The 16,050-nt window shown below is 55.7% G+C and overlaps 1 protein-coding gene and 1 long non-coding RNA gene across 3 annotated transcripts in view; both read right to left on the reverse strand.

The window, feature by feature from the left end:
- Window positions 1-7,649: 7,649 nt before the first annotated feature.
- The window catches only part of LOC118884955, a 40,248-nt gene continuing 31,847 nt past the window's right edge, over window positions 7,650-16,050 (reverse strand). Inside the window, exon 4 of the long non-coding RNA XR_005017409.1 lies at window positions 7,650-7,687. This is a non-coding gene — a long non-coding RNA (uncharacterized LOC118884955). The remainder of the gene's footprint in view (window positions 7,688-16,050) is intronic.
- Window positions 8,731-14,732, reverse strand: ZNF446 (zinc finger protein 446). Of its 2 annotated transcripts, none has more exons than XM_036833155.1 (7): window positions 14,702-14,732; window positions 13,115-13,495; window positions 12,838-13,039; window positions 12,399-12,493; window positions 11,180-11,264; window positions 10,925-11,014; window positions 8,731-10,798 (listed from the first exon to the last, which is right to left on the reverse strand). In XM_036833155.1, exons 2-7 carry the CDS (start codon window positions 13,454-13,456, stop codon window positions 10,416-10,418), a joined length of 1,197 nt encoding a protein of 398 aa, XP_036689050.1. In that variant the 5' UTR covers window positions 13,457-13,495; window positions 14,702-14,732; the 3' UTR covers window positions 8,731-10,415. The 2 variants fall into 2 exon arrangements, with proteins under 2 accessions (XP_036689050.1, XP_036689049.1); XM_036833154.1 differs by having other exon boundaries at window positions 10,925-11,017.

The raw sequence follows: 16,050 nt of genomic DNA on the forward strand, positions 1-16,050 counted from the left end.
TTCCTCCTGACAGAAGAGGCTAGCATCTGGGATGTGGGCCAAAGAGACCCACCCAGTCAACAGAAGGACATGTGCTGGGATGCCTGGAGAGTGGCGCTCGGGGACGTGTGCTGGATGCGAACCTGGGTCTGTGGATCCCGGAGGTTTCAGTGTGGATTGAGAGCTGGCCGCTTACAGGCTGGATGGCCTGGGCCTACAACCCCTTACCTCCCGAGCACTGTCTTCCTTCATTGTAAAATGGGACTGGTGATCGTGTCCACCTCAACAGATGTTTGTGGGGATTAAACAAGATAGAAGTGCAGGGAGAGTTCCCCGCAAGGGCTACCTGTAGTCCCTGGCATTGGCATCCTGGCTCGGCTCTCACTGCGGGCCTGTTTCTTCATCAGCAGTGTCACTGGCGGGGATCATTGTCAGCAACAACAGGATTAAACTGTACCTAAGAACCCTCAAGATTGCCCTTGTAGCTGGGCCAATGCGGGTACGTCTCAGTCAACAGTCTGTGTCACCCTCATCCCATCTCACAGGGTGGTTGTAGCGTTATTCCCACTTTACCGTCAAGGAAGCCCCGGCTGAGGGGGTGCTTCAGCTGTGAGCTTTTAGCCAGCACCGTCAGGGCAGGCGTCAAGTCCCTCCGTCATCGCATGGATGTTATAAAAAGATCTCACTATGGATCTGAAGGCTTACAGGTTCACCAGCACTTTAAACAAATTCCTGCCCCTGCAAGCCCCAGCCAGCTTCGGACATTCACAGTTTTTGCTATTACCTTTGCAAGGATTAAAACATAATTGTTCTGGCTTCCCTGGTGGTGCAGTGGTTAAGAATCTGCCTGCCAATGCAGGGGACACGGGTTCGAGTCCTGGTCCAGGAAGATCCCACATGCCCCAGAGCAACTAAGCCCATGCGCCACAACTACTGAGCCTGAGCTCCAGAGCCCGCAAACCACAACTACTGAAGCCCGCGAGCCACAGCTACTGAAGCCCGTGTGCCTAGAGCCCGTGCTCCGCAACAAGAGAAGCCACCGCAGTGAGAAGCCCACGCACCACAACGAAGAGTAGCCCCCGCTCACCGCAACTAGAGAAAGCCCGCACACAGCAACCAAGACCCAACGCAGCCAAAAATTAAAAAAAAAAAAAAATGTGGCTGGTGTCCCCAGCTTTCTCTCCCAAAGGCTGCTTCATGTTAATGCCAGCAAGGAGGTTTGCGTTTGTTGTTGTTTTCTGCTGCCTTGTCAGGTAGAGTCACAGCTTGTAGCCACTTTAAATCCCGTGTCTTCAAGTGACAGGGACATTGGCTGTTCCTCCTTGTGACTTCTCCATTTGTGTGTTTCGCTGACTTTCCTTTGGATGTTTGCCTTGTTCTTAACAATTTAAAGGAGCTCTTTGTCTTTTCAGGATATTAGCCTTTTATCTGTACTGGGTGGCACAGATATGGTGCAGACTCTTTTAATCTTGTTTCTGTAACTCTTTGCTGTACAGAAATTAGACTTTTATGTAGTCACATAAGATTAAGTCAGTTCCATAAAATAACTGGATAGATTTCTGTATCCCTGGGCTTCTGTTGTAGAAAATCCATTTCTAATGGATTTTTAAATGTGTTGCCATGGGGTTGCTCATAATATACATAAATTTATATTTCCTTATATCTCTGATACAAGTCTATTTGGTGGGTACATTTTACTCTTTTTTCATGACTAGACTTACATACTTTAGTGCCCTCTCTCATTTCTTTGCTCAGGTTCAGTGGTGTAATCTATTTTATTTATTGTTCTGTGCAGAGAGCTCTATTTTGGATTTATTTGCTCTACTCTTCTGGATTGCTCTTTTAAGTTTGTGTACTGTCCCTGCCTGTGTAAACTTCTGGGGTGACGAGCGGGCACGGCCAGGAGAGCCAGCACAAGAGGTCCTCTCAGCTGGGCCAGGCTGTCCTCGCTTCAGCCCTGAAAACAAGATCCCTGTAAGCCTACCCTGTGAGCAGAGTCTGTGAGCCACATCTAGCTGCACTCTGCTGTTGTTTTGTGACTTCAGGCCTTTACCCCAAACCATGTCTCCCTCACGCTGACTTGGGCCTGAGGGCCCTAATATACATTTTGCAACAGAAAAAAAGCAAGTTCTAGCCCCCCCGAAAGACTCTTTCCCTTTTGGATGCCAGCAAATATATCACACAGCAAGACACAGTCTGATTTGGGAGTCACTTCTTGGCCTGGCAAATTCAGTGGACAAGAGTCAATTTACTATGAAACAGCGATTGCTTCTCTGATCCAGAGGTCTTTTCAGGAGAATTGTCAATAGTTTGCTTTTTTGGTGTTATTTCTAAATGTGTTTGATTACGATTAAAAAGGTAGATCCTATAACACCTCTTTATCACACTTCACACCCTTTAGTGTGGTTATAAAAAAAGACAATAACAAGTGTTGGGGAAGGGGTGGAGAAACTGGAACACTTGTACGCTGCTAGTGAGAATGCAGAACGGTGCAGCTGCTTTAGAAAAGTCATCTCAAGGTTAAATGTAGAGTTACTGTACGATCAGTAATTCCAGTTCTAACATAATTTTTTTTTCCTATAAATTTATTTATTTATTTATTTTTGGCTGCGTTGGGTCTTCGTTGCTGCGCGGGCTTTCTCTATTTGCGGCGAGCGGGGGCTACTCTTTGTTGCGGTGCGCGGGCTTCTCACGGCGGTGGGGTCTCTCATTGCTGAGCACGGGCTCTAGGCGCACGGGCTTCAGTAGCTGCGGCACGCGGGCTCAGTAGTTGTGGCTCACGGGCTCTAGAGCGCAGGCTCAGTACTTGTGGCGCACGGGCTTAGTTGCTCTGTGGTATGTGGGATATTCCCAGACCAGGGCTTGAACCTGTGTCCCCTGCGTTGGCAGACAGATTCTTAACCACTGCACCACCAGGAAAGTCCCCTAACATAATCTTATACCCAAGACAGATAAAAACATATGTCCACACAAACCCTTGCACATTCATAGCAGCATTATTCACAGTACCAAAACGTGCAAACAACCCAAACTGTCCAAACAACTTAGGAATGGATAAACACAATGTGCTACATGCATACAATGGAATATTATTCGGCAGCAAAAAAAGAAGCCCTGATAGATCCGCAGAGACAGAAAGGAGATTGGTGATCGCCAGGGGCCGGGGAGGAGGAGTTAGGGATGACTGCTGACAGGTGTGTGTTTTTTGGATAATGTGAGAAAATGTTTAAATGTGTGATGATGGAGGCACAGCTCTGTGAATAGACTAAAAACCACTGAATTGTATACCTTCAAGGGGTGAATTGCATGGTATGTGAATATCTCCATAAAGCTGTGAAAAATCGCTACACTGAAATGTAACATTTTATGATGTTTGCATTCATTTTTATTTTGTAGAATATGAAGCTATTACCTGTCTTGATGGTGAGTCTGTGGCATCCCTTCAAAGCCCTGCTCTCCTCGCCCTGCTTCAGCCTTGCTCAGCAGCTTTGGAGTGTGGTGCCCCACCCAACTCTGGAGCGTCTTCAACTAGTACCATGGCCCCAACAGCGGGCAGCGGGCACCCGGGGCCCAGTGTATTTTTAAAAATTTTTTTTCTTTTTAAAAATTTTTTTTGAATTTTATTTTATTTTTTAGACAGCAGGTTCTTATTAGTTATCTATTTTATACATATTAGTGTATACATGTCAATCCCAATCTCCCAGTTCATGCCACCACCACCACCCCCGCCACTTTCCCCCCTTGGTGTCCATGCTTCTTTTTTCTACATCTGTGTCTCTATTTCTGCCCTGCAAACCGGTTCATCTGTACCATTTTTCTAGGTTCCACATATATGCGTTAATATATGATATTTGTTTTTCTCTTTCTGACTTACTTCACTCTGTATGACAGTCTCTAGATCCATCCACGTCTCTGCAAATGACCCAGTTTCGTTCCTTTTTATGGCTGAGTAATATTCCATTGTATATATGTACCACAACTTCTTTATCCATTCGTCTGTTGATGGGCACTTAGGTTGCTTCCATGACCTGGCTATTGTAAATAGTGCTGCAATGAACATTGGGGTGCATGTGTCTTTTTGAATTATGGTTTTCTCTGGGTATATGCCCAGTAGTGGGATTGCTGGGTCATATGGTAATTCTATTTTTAGTTTTTTAAGGAATCTCCATACTGTTCTCCATAGTGGCTGTATCAATTTACATTCCCACCAACAGTGCAAGAGGGTTCTCTTTTCTCCACACCCTCTCCAGCATTTGTTGTTTGTAGATTTTCTGATGATGCCCATTCTAACTGGTGTGAGGTGATACCTCATTGTAGCTTTGATTTGCATTTCTCTAATAATTAATGATATTGAGCAGCTTTTCATGTGCTTCTTGGCCATCTGTATGTCTTCCTTGGAGAAATGTCTATTTAAGTCTTCTGCCCATTTTTTTGATTGGGTTGTTTGTTTTTTTAATATTGAGCTTCATGAGCTCTTTATATATTTTGGAGATTAATCCTTTGTCCGTGGATTCATTTGCAAATATTTTCTCCCATTCTGAGGGTTGTCTTTTTGTCTTGTGTGTAGTTTCCTTTGCTGTGCAAAAGCTTTTAAGTTTCATTAGGTCCCATTTGTTTATTTTTGTTTTTATTTCCATTACTCTAGGAGGTGGATCAAAAAAGATCTTGCTGTGATTTATGTCAAAGAGTGTTCTTCCTATGTTTTCCTCTATGAGTTTTATAATGTCCGGTCTTACATTTAGGTCTCTAATCCATTTTGAGTTTATTTTTGTGTATGGTGTTAGGGAGTGTTCTAACTTCATTCTTTTACATGTAGCTGTCCAGTTTTCCCAGAACCACTTACTGAAGAGGCTGTCTGTTCTCCACTGTATATCCTTGCCTCCTTTGTCATAGATTATTGACCATAAGTGCGTGGGGGCCCACTGTTGTAATCATCTTCTGTTCAACCAGCCCTAGGGCTATGGGGAGTGGCTGAACGCACAACACGCGTAGATGAGCTCACAGCCTGCGGAGGAGAGGACCTCGCACCACACAGGGTCACGTGCTCTTGGGTGGCCCCTGGCCCCTGCTGCAGGATGTGACTGGCTTTCTGGAATAATTCTGCAGGCTTGGCAGGATCAGCCACTTGATGAGGAGGGCTGTGTGACTTGGAGCTCTTACTGCGGGAGTAGCGGAGGGAGGGAGGGGGACTTGCTACCTGCCCTTGGAGTTCTCCTGGTTTCAGGTGTTAGGGAGGCACCTAGAATCGGGCTTTGCTTTTAGCCTTTCCCTACATTCACAGATGCTTCCACAGTCAGATGGACCCACGTCAGATTTTGGCTCTGCCAATCACTGGGTCACCTCAAGTAGGCTGACCTCAGGAGCAGCGGCCGAGGAAGGAGAAGAGGCTTGAGGGAGACCCAGGTGAGGAGGAGAGGCTCTTGGGGTGGTCGTGAGGATCAGAGGAGACTGGGGGCGGGGGGCGAGCAGCTGGAATTGGGCAGGAAGACACCTCCTGCAGCCTCAGTCCAGAGGCAGCCCAGGGGATGGCAGGGGTGAGGAGGTGCCACGGGAGGGGTGGCCTGGCCCGGTTTCTAACGCGAAGAGGTAGATTCTGGAACCCGCCCTGCAGGTTGACCATGCTGCTGAGCTGGCTGGGGCAAGCCGTCTAAGGAAAGCGATGGAAGGGACTTCCCTGGTGGCACAGTGGTTAAGACTCTGTGCTCCCAATGCAGGGGGCCCGGGTTCGGTCCCTGGTCAGAGAACTAGATCCCACATGCATGCTGCAACTAAGAGTTCGCATGCCGCAACTAAGGAGCCCACCTGACGCAACTAAGACCTGGGGCAACCAAATAAATAAATAAATGAAAAAAAAAAAAAAGACCCGGCACAGCCAAATAAAGAAATATTTAACAACAACAACAACAAAGAAAAGCGACGGAAGATGAGGACAGTGATGGATCTGACTACGTGAAAATTCAAAAGTCAGAATCTGACTACGTGAAAATTCAAAAGTCAGATGCGTGAAGACGTGACCAACGGTGTGGTCACCGGGAGAGGAGCCCCACGCGAGCGGCTGTGGGGAGGAGGGTGCAGCCTGCCTGGCATCCATGGAGACACAGTGCTCTTGGGCTCTGCCTGCAGGATGGAGAAGATGGTAGAGAACGGGAGTCCAGGGCCTTCTAGCTGCCAGGGAGCCCTTCTGGAGGGAAGGCAGCCAGGCGGGCCCCACGTTTCCAGAAGACACTGACGTATCCATGAGAATTTAAAACTCCCATGGTCCAGGGCTTCCCTGGTGGCGCAGTGGTTGAGAATCCGCCTGCCAATGCAGGGGACACGGGTTCGATCCCTGGTCCGGGAAGATCCCACATGCCGCGGAGCAACTAAGCCCGCGCACCACAACTACTGAGCCCGCGTGCCGCAACTACTGAAGCCCGTGCGCCTAGAGCCCGTGCACCGCAACGAGAGAAGCCACTGCAATGAGAAGCCCGCGCACTGCAACGAAGAGTAGCCCCCGCTCACCGCAACTAGAGAAAGCCTGCGCGCAGCAACGAAGACCCAACGCAGCCAAAAATAAATAAATAAATAAATAAAAGCAAAAAAACCCTCCCATGGCCCATCAGCTGACCCTGAGGTGGGGAGATGGTTCTGGATGATCCTGGTGGGCCCAGCATCACCACGAGAACCCTCAGAGGTGGAAGGGGAGGCAGAGGACAGTAGCAGGGTGACGCCCTGTGGGAGAGAGCCGACTGGCCACCGCTGGCTCAGAAGGTGGGGAAGGGCCGTAAGCCGGCTCGCAGGCCATCTCTAGGGCGGAAAAGTCGAGCACACGGGATGGGTTCTCCCAGAGTTCACAGAAGGAACTCAACCCCGCCGCACCTGGAGCTTAGCTTAGTGAGGCTGTGCCTGACTCCTGACCTCCAGAACTATAAAATAATGTTTTGGGGGCTTCCCTGGTGGCGCAGTGGTTGAGAATCTGCCTGCCAATGCAGGGGACACGGGTTCGACCCCTGGTCTGGGAGGATCCCACATGCCGCAGAGCAGCTGGGCCCGTGAGCCACAACTACTGAGCCTGCGCATCTGGAGCCTGTGCTCCGCAACAAGAGAGGCCGCGACGGTGAGAGGCCCGCGCACCGTGATGAGGAGTGGCCCCTGCTCGCCACAACTAGAGAAAGCCCTCGCACAGAAACGAAGACCCAACACAGCCAAAAATAAATAAATAAATTAATTAATTTAAAAAAATAATGTTTTGTTATAAGACAAAAACAAAAAGGAAAAAACAAGAACAGAAATCCCATGCTCCTGAAAACTCACCGCTTCCACTTTGGGGGGTGTCTGTATTGAGGAAACAGCTAGGTTGCATCTGGGGTGTCTGCTCAGGTGCGGCCACCACAGCACTGGGTGCTAAGGGGGGCGGGAAGCAAGGAACTATCTGGGCTTGGTGGGAACAACACTGCCGGCCAGAAAACGGGATTTCCACCCAGGCATTTTTTTTTTAATATTTATTTATTTATGGCTGTGTTGGGTCTTCGTTTCTGTGCGAGGGCTCTCTCTAGTTGCGGCAAGCGGGGGCCACTCCTCATCGCAGTGCGCAGGCCTCTCACCATCGCGGCCTCTCCCGTTGCGGAGCACAGGCTCCAGACGCGCAGGCTCAGTAATTGTGGCTCACGGGCCCAGCCGCTCCGCGGCACGTGGGATCTTCCCAGACCAGGGCTCGAACCCGTGTCCCCTGCATTGGCAGGCAGACTCTCAACCACTGCGCCACCAGGGAAGCCCCCACCCAGGCATTTTTAATAACACAGGGAGCTGCGTGGGAAGAGCACGATTCACAACGTACAGTAGCTTCACAAGCTGTGTGACCAAACCCCCGCGGGTGAACACTGAGAATAAGACAGCAGCATTAGGGGTCGTTTCTGCGATCTCCTTTGCCCTCTTGTATATTTCAGATTTCTCTAAGTGAACATAAACTACTTTTAAATATGGAAAATGGCATTAGAAGATTGCCCACCGCTCTCCCTCAGCACCTGGTGGTCCCGATGTTGGGCCCTCGGCCTGGCCTGAGCGCTCGGGCCCTGCTGTCCTCTTCCGCCGTGTCCCTGGCATGGTTGAAGCTTCCTGCTTGCCAACCAGATTGTAACAGGGAAGCACCTTTGTATTCTGTTACAAGTTAGTCACCGGAGGGATGTTGCCTTTAAGCTTCAATATACACAATGGCCCATTTCTGGGAGCCCTGCCTCCCAGGTATAATGGGCATTAAGCTAAAATACCTTTGTTCAGCTCCCAGGAAACCTCCTGACCAGGCCCCCCTGTGAATGACTGCAGGGAGAAGAAATGAACACATCCCCTCCCGGGGCTGACCTGAGCCAGGAAATGTTTGACTTTACTCCCTCCCCTTTCAGTATGAAAGAGACCTGAATTTTAACTCAGGCAAGATGGTTCTTTGGGGCACGAGTGCACCACCTTCTTGGTCTGCTGGCTTTCTATTTTTTTTAAAGCACTTTCTTTTTTAATTAATTAATTTTTGGCTGCGTTGGGTCTTCGTTGCTGCACACGGGCTTTCTCTCCAGTTGCGCCAGGCTTCTTACTGCGGTGGCTTCTCTTGTTACGGAGCACGGGCTCTAGGCGCACGGGCTTCAGTAGTTGTGGCTCTCGGGCTCTAGAGCGCAGGCTCAGTAGTTGTGGCGCACGGGCTTAGTTGCTCCGAGGCATGTGGGATCTTCCCAGACCAGGGATCGAACCCGTGTCCCCTGCGTTGGCAGGCGGATTCTTACCACTGCGCCACCAGGGAAGTCCCGAGTCTGCTGGCTTTCTGAATGAAGTCATTATTCCTCGCCTCAACAACTCGGCTCTCAATTTATTGGCCTGTGGTGCGGCCAGCAGTACAAGCTTGGACTCGGTAACAAGATCACCAGTGCCCAGTTCCATCTCCAGCCTGGCTCTGCTTCCCCAGGCCTGAGTGTGGTCGACAGGTCAAAGGTCCTCAGAAGACTGGGGATGGAGGAGACGGGTCCTCCAGATGGAGGCCTCTCCCTCCCAGCTTCAGGCTGCAGCAAGGTCCCCCCCACGCAGCCCAGGTGTCCACCCCACCTCTGCTAGTAACCATGGTCACAGCCACACTCAACACCCACCTGCCACCCCTGCATGAGCCTGAGGCTGCAGAGGGCTCCTTCTGTGGGTGCACCTGTTTCCCTGAAACCACCTCCCACGAAAATGTCCCTTGTTTTCAGAGCAGAAAGGTGACAGAGAAGGGTGCGGAATAACAGTCCCCAAAGACATCCATGTCCTAATCCCTGGAACCTGTGAATGTTGTCTCACATGCAGAAGGGACTTTGCAGATGAGATCAGGTGTGTAGGTGGGGCATGGATGAGATGTGACCCTGAGATGGGGAGATCATCACGGGTTACCAGGGGAGCCGTAGATGTAACCCTGAGGGTCCTTACAAGGGGGAGGCAGCATAAGACTTAACCATCCACTGCTGGCTTTGAAGATGAAGGGGCCACCACTGAGGAACGCGGCGGCCTCTACAAGCTAGAAAAAGCCTTAAAGTGGATTCCCCCCTTAGAGCCTTCAGGAGGAACCAGCCCTGCTGACACCTTGATTGGGCCCGGTGAGACCCAATTCAGAGTCCCAAGACAGTACGTTTTGTGTTGTTTCAAGCCACCGAGTTCGTTAGAGCAACAGCAGGAAAGTACTACAGGACACTGGCCAGAGTCCTGGATGCCCACAGACGGACTGCCGTGGGCGGCAGGTAGCTGATCGTCCGCCCTCCTGCTCTGTGACTCACTGATCTGCCAGCACGCGTGGCCTAAGTGACATCTGTTCTCAGACACCATGCTTGTCCATCCATACTTGGAAGGAAGTTCCCTTCACGTCCGTTCAGGCTGGGACTCGACAGCTGGAAGGACAAGGCCAGGGAGTGATGTGTGCGGCCGAGCAACAGGTAAGCCGGACACCGACCCTGCTCGTGCGCAGGCAGCTCTGAAGCTCCAGCTGCCGGGCAGGAAGGGCAGGGGCTGCTGCTCTGACCGCCGGAGACCAGAGCTCAGGATTCTTACGCAGAAGCTCCTCCGGGATAAAACTGGAACTTGGTAAAAATCTGAAACGCACAGCGGACAGACTTCAGCCTTCCCCCCGCCTGCAGACAGCAGCAGGCTGTGCTCTCCTGGGCTTTCTGCACCGCCTGCACCATGTCGCAGGAGGGGTCTGGAAGTCACCCGGCTGCCGCTGGCCCCGTGCGGCGGTGCACTGGCGCCCAGGCCTCTCTCTCTGAATGGTGGGGTGGGCGAGACAGGAGAGGAGGGAGCCGCGGCTTTGGGGGGAGACTGAGCAGGGACGGGGCACCCTCCTGGGACTCTGACTTCTGCCCTGGGCGGCCTCCAGCTCTCCAGGCTGCGGCGGAGTGGAGTAGCAGGGGCGGGCTGGGCCCGGGGCCCCGGCGAGGCTGCCCCTCCAGCGCTCACGGGGCCTCGGGCCGGTGGCTCTTGCGGTGGATGACCAGCTGGGACTTCCAGTCGAAGCTGTGGCCGCAGTCGCCGCAGAAGTGGCGCCGCTGGCCGGCGTGGCCCTTGCGGTGGATGACCAGCTGCGACTTCCAGCTGAAGCTGCGGCCGCACTCCTCGCAGGCGTAGCTGCGCGGGCCCGGGAGCGCGCGCCGGGGCGGCCCCACCGGCTGCTTCTCGGCGCCCGGGCCGCCCGCGTGCGCGCGGCGGTGGATGACGAACACCGACTTCCAGTCGAAGGTGCGGCCGCACTGCGCGCACGTGTAGGGCTTGCCCCGCGCGGGCGGCGGGGCCTCCGGGCAGCCGGGCCTGCCCTCTCGGGAGCTCTCGCTCTCACCTCCTGGGGGCGGGGGGGGGGGCAGAGCCAGGTCGCCTGGTGACTCCGCCCGCAGCCCCCCAGGCGCGGGGCGGCCTGGGCTCCCCGCTCCCCGCCCCCGTCGCCACCGGAGAGCGGGAGGCCACTCACCTGGGCGGAGGCTTCTCGCTCCCTCGGATCCGGTGCTCAGCGCCTCCGGCTCCGGTTCAGTGCGCGCCTCCGGCAGGGGGCACGGCAACCCTGCTGGGGTCGGGGGCCCATCAGGCGCGAGCCCTGGCACGGGGGCGTGAGGGATTCGCACAAATGAGGGACAGGGGTGGGGGCCCCGGCGGGTGGCCAGGGTGCGGCTTGGGAAGCGCCGGGAGGCAAGGTGCGCGCAAGGACCCGGAGGAGAGGGGTCCTCACCCAGGGAGACCACCGTGCCATACTTCTGCAGCATCGCGTCCCAGTACACCTCCTTCTGTGACGGGTCCAGGAGCCCCCACTCCTCCTGCAGGGACGCGGCCCATCACCCACAGAAGGCCCGTCTACCCCGCACCCCACCCGGCCCATCCCATGGGCACAGCCTTGTTAATCACCTGGGGAGCGGCAGGTAAACCGCCCTCACCTGCCCGGGGGTGGGGCTAAAGGGGAAGCTGAGATGGGAACCTGTGAGTGCCGGGGATGCAGGGCCGGGAAGGGAGCTGCCTTCTGGCTCACCTGGGGGATGCATCAGGCCCCCTCAGCTGCCCCACCCCATGTTCTGGCCGCACAGATGGAAGCTGAGGACCCATCAGGGATGGGCCTTGAACAGTGTGTGCTGCACCGAGATCAAAAAGCCAGGGGAATGCAGGGACCCCAAGCACCTCTCCCAGGCCTCTGGTTTCACGAGTAATGGAGATCCTCCTTGGGGAAGTGTCACGGGCCTCAGCATCCCTGGCTGTGGGGACCGGGCTGCAGGGAGGCAGGCGCCGCAGAGGGCCAGGCACAGCCTCCCACTCAGGACATGGCTGGGCCGGCCCCTGGGTGCCGGAGGTTGAAGCAACCATGCCTTCAGGCTGCGGCTGGGTCCTGGGCGACTTCTCAGTGTGGAGTGGATTAGGAAGTGTCGCTGGGAGAGGACAAGACCCCTGCTGCCCACACTCAGGAACCAAGCCCTCTGGGTGGCAGGGGCTTCCATGCCCAGCTGGTCGCAGCTGAGGGCTGGTTGGCCTTGGAGAAAAGCCCGGGCAGAGGGGGAGCTGCGGGCATTTCCTGGGAAGAGTGTCTCCACTCTGGTCTCAGGTGTGCAGGGGAGGCCAGACTGCCGGGTGGCACTCAGGCTTTCCTGGTCATCCTGTCCCCTCCCCAGGAGCCAGCTCAGGACTGCTGGGCGCTGTCAAGCCCCTGACTGGCTTCTCTGTGAGTGGGAAGCCAACCCCTGCCGTTTCCAATCACTCTAAACCAGAATCCCAGTTACCTGAGGCCAAAATCCTTTCCAAGCACTGGTCTGTCCCCCTGCCCCCCCGGACCTGCAGGGGGTGCCGTGATACCAACTCCACTTTGGGGGAGCAGAGAGCACAAGAGGTGCTGGCCAAGGAGCCTGGACAACTGGCAGGGCTCTCCTCCCACTGTGGGCCTGCACCTGCCACCAGGGGCTGCTCACCTGAATCCCGGGTGGCTGGAAGGGCACGGAGGTCGGTTCCTGTTGTTCAGCGGGCCCCTCATGGGACCGGCCTGGATGTGGGGGGCTGGACGGTGCTAGGAAGCAAGGCAGACAGGGTTCAGGGGCTCCCACCTGAGCCAGAGCAGGCGAGGAGCTGGCGTTGGTGTCGCAGCCTGGGCCCTCCTCGGCAGCAGGGAGGAGTCCTCTGCGTGTGCCAGGCACACAGCAAGCAGGCAGGCAGCCAGCCCTGCCCTCCGGCCTCCCGGGGACCCCGCTCTGCAGTCTGCAGTCCCTGGGGGTCCCGCTCCCAGGTGGGGACACCCGCACTCCCTCCAGGAGCCCCCAGCTCCAGCACAACCGCACCTGGGTTCCCCGCACTAGCTGGGGACGTTCGCACTCTCTCAAGGAGGCCCCAGCCCTCGCGCACCCCCGCTCTCACCCGTCTCCTGCCCGTAGCCATCAGGCTCCTCCTTCACGCTGCAGCTGAGCTGGGCGTTCCCCTCCATCTGGGCATCTTTGGACCCCTCCCCAGAGGCTGCCCTTAGGGGCTCCACTGTCCCTGAAGGGTGGGAGCTCCCCACAGACTCCTCTGCCTTCTGTGTGGCCGGGAGCACCGCTTGCTTCAGGACATGTGCTGTAATCTGAGGGGGAGAGGCAAGTCATCGGGGCTCTAGTCTCACTCTGTCCCTCCAAGAAGCCAACACCACCACACTCACCCAGCCCAGCAGCTGCCCAGGGTCATGCTGCAGGCCCTCGACCAGGACAGCGGCCTCCTCAGGGCTGCCTGGCTGCTGGCCCCGCACCCAGGCCTGGATCTCGGGGGGCAGCGCGCCCAGGAACTGCTCCAGCACCAGCAGCTCCAGCATTTGCTCCTTGGAGTGCACCTCGGGCCGCAGCCACTGGCGGCAGAGCTCCCGGAGCCGGGCCAGCGCCTCGCAGGGACCGGCCACCTCCTGGTAGCAGAAGCCCCGGAAGCGCTGGCGTGCTGCCTCAGGATCCTCCAGGGTGGCCTCGGGGTCCACAGAGGGCAGACTCGGGGGGCCCAGTGGGGATGGCATTGTTGTGCCGGGAGTCTTCTTGGAGCCACCACGGGGGACCTGCAGGAAAGGAGGGGTCAGGGTGCCGGCCACAAGGCCACAGGCAGGCTAAGGCACTGTGCAGAGAGGCCCAGCCCAGGGGGCTGAGGCTGTGACAGAGAGGACCCTGGTGTGGGGATGCCTGAGGCTGAACTGGGGAAAGTTTCATGGAGGGAGGGGTCACAGGAGCTGGAACTGAGGTTAGAAGGAACCAACACTTGGAGGCAAGTTGCCGGTGGAGCTTCCAGGAAACTGCAGGTAACTGTCGGGAGATGATGCTGCAGCGCAGGCAAGAGGAGTTAGCACAGGCTTCCAGGCTCAGGCTGAGCCCCGGCAGGTGCCTCCGCGGCGGAGAGAGGGGGTAGCCAGGGAGGCGGTGGGGCCGTGATCCAGGGTGAGAACTGGGGCCAGGCTGTCTGTCCCCACCATCTCCGGGACACGCTGACCCAAGTGGGGCACCCCGAGGGGCTGGCCTGCGCCATGGCTCGAGGCAGGGGCTGATGTGGACCCCGAGACACCGTGCTCGCTGACCGCGGAGAGCTGTGCATGACTCACACGGTATGGACCGTGCGTGTGAAATGCAGAAGCAAAGCAAAACGGAATCACGAGTTGTGTGGAGCGGTGGACCGGCAACTGTGTCCCGGCCCTGCAGAGGGTCTGGAGTGAAACACGCCCACTTGGGGGGGGGGGGTGGGCCTGTCCGACAGGCTGGACTAGGCCTGACTCCTGGAGTCCGCCTTCCACAGAGGAAAGGGGGGCAGGTCTTCCCGAAGGAGGGGAACGGGGCTCCGGAATGGAGGAGGGGCCCGGGAGAAGGCTCGGAGGTGGGGCACGTCGGGAGGTAGTGGAAAGGCCACGCCCACCCAGCCGGCCGGAGCTCACCTCGGCCACCCGAGGCCACTTCGGGTAAGTGGTCCCACGCGGTCCCGCCCGCCTCTCCCCGGACCCAGCGGTCAGCCCCTCGCGCGTTGCCCTGGCGACGCCGCCCTGGCCAATCACACGTCTGCTCCGAAGGCAGCGCCCCCTCCCTTCGGACTACATTTCCCATGAGCCTCAGCAAACAGGGACAGGCGCGGCCTCCGCCAGTAGATGATCATTTTCAGAGGCCTCTCACGACTGAGAGGCGCCCCATCCCTCCGAGAGGAATCTGCAGAGTCGCAGGGTTTGGGGGGCTCCCTCCCCTCCCCGGCAGCCGCCCTTCCTTTGTATCCGCACCCTAGGACTCACCAACGGCGGAGACGGACGGTACCTTCGAATCCTGCGCATGTGCACAACAGGCCCGGCGCCTATTGGCAGGAGGTGACGGATGGGGAGGAGCGTGACCTTTCGGCCAATCAGAGTTCGCGCTCCGCCTAGGCTCCTCCCCCAGCGCCCTACCTGAGGCTTCTTTCTGGTCGCCCGGGGGACGCCTTGGTAACTCCTGGAGCACAACCAACCTGCTCCAGCTGTTTCCAAGACAACGGCCCGAGAGTTGCCCTGCCCTCCCCGGAGGCCGGAAGTCGCGGTCTGGGGGAGTGTTGTTTCGCCGAGACTCGCCTCCCGATGGTCCTAGGAGGAAGCAGGGACCTACCGGGAAGGCTGACCTAACCCATGGGCTTTCTCCGCCATCCCCGGGAATTTCTCCAGGGAGGATGGTGCTGGGGTCCTTCATTCGACCACTGCTGAGCGCCCTGCAGATATGCGGGGACAGCAGGCACCCATCTCCTGATGAAACTGTTCCATGATTTATACCCTCAGAGTCTCAGACATACCTTCAGCTAGATCAGTACTGCAAAGTGAGGGCTGGAGATTTCTGTCCAGAATTATGGGACGTGTTTAGCCTTTTATTTACTTTGGGGACCAGAACTAGTAAGGGTGACCTTTATTTTTATTTTAAATCAGTAGACGATGTTATTGTTTTTAAAATCTGACTGTGGGTCAGGGTGTTTTGCTTCCACACATCAAATGGCTGAACCACGACTTATTTATTCGACCCTAAGGTGCATCTGCCTGCCTGTTTTGGTTTCTTCTAATACCTAGGAATCCCTGGCTACCAGGGATTTGATTTTTTCTCTGGGACTGTTCGGATTCCCCAGAAAGGACTCTTCCACCATCTACCCTGTGGGGAGAGCTGGAGCTCTGACAGCTTCTCCAGGAGCTCCCACTCAGTCATCTTTGTTTTGGGTCTCCCCTTCCAGGGGTCTGCTGGTTTTCAAGCCTTCTGGAATTCTGCAGCGTAAGCCTGATGGGATCTCCTTCCACTTCCGCCAGCGCCAACTCAGTATTTGGCTTTCCCCAAATCAGTGACAGCTCTCCCACCCCCAACAACTTCTAGCTTCAGAATGCCTTTGCCTCCTCTTTTACCATCCTCATATTTGTAGGTTTGTGTTATAGTTAATTTAATTTATTTATTTATTGGCCGTGCCGCTTGTGGAATCCTAGCTCCCCAACCAGGGATCGAACCCGAGCCCCCGGCAATGGAAGCACAGAGTCCTAACCACTGGACCGCCAGTGAATTCTCAAGGGTTTGCTTTAAATGCTCTCTGTGGTTTCAGTGGGCTTCTGGACCAAGTGAGATGCATGTGTTCAGTCCATCA

The sequence above is a fragment of the Balaenoptera musculus genome, chromosome 19, assembly GCF_009873245.2.
Source record: "Balaenoptera musculus isolate JJ_BM4_2016_0621 chromosome 19, mBalMus1.pri.v3, whole genome shotgun sequence".
In the NCBI taxonomy this organism is placed as follows: Eukaryota; Metazoa; Chordata; class Mammalia; order Artiodactyla; family Balaenopteridae; genus Balaenoptera; species Balaenoptera musculus.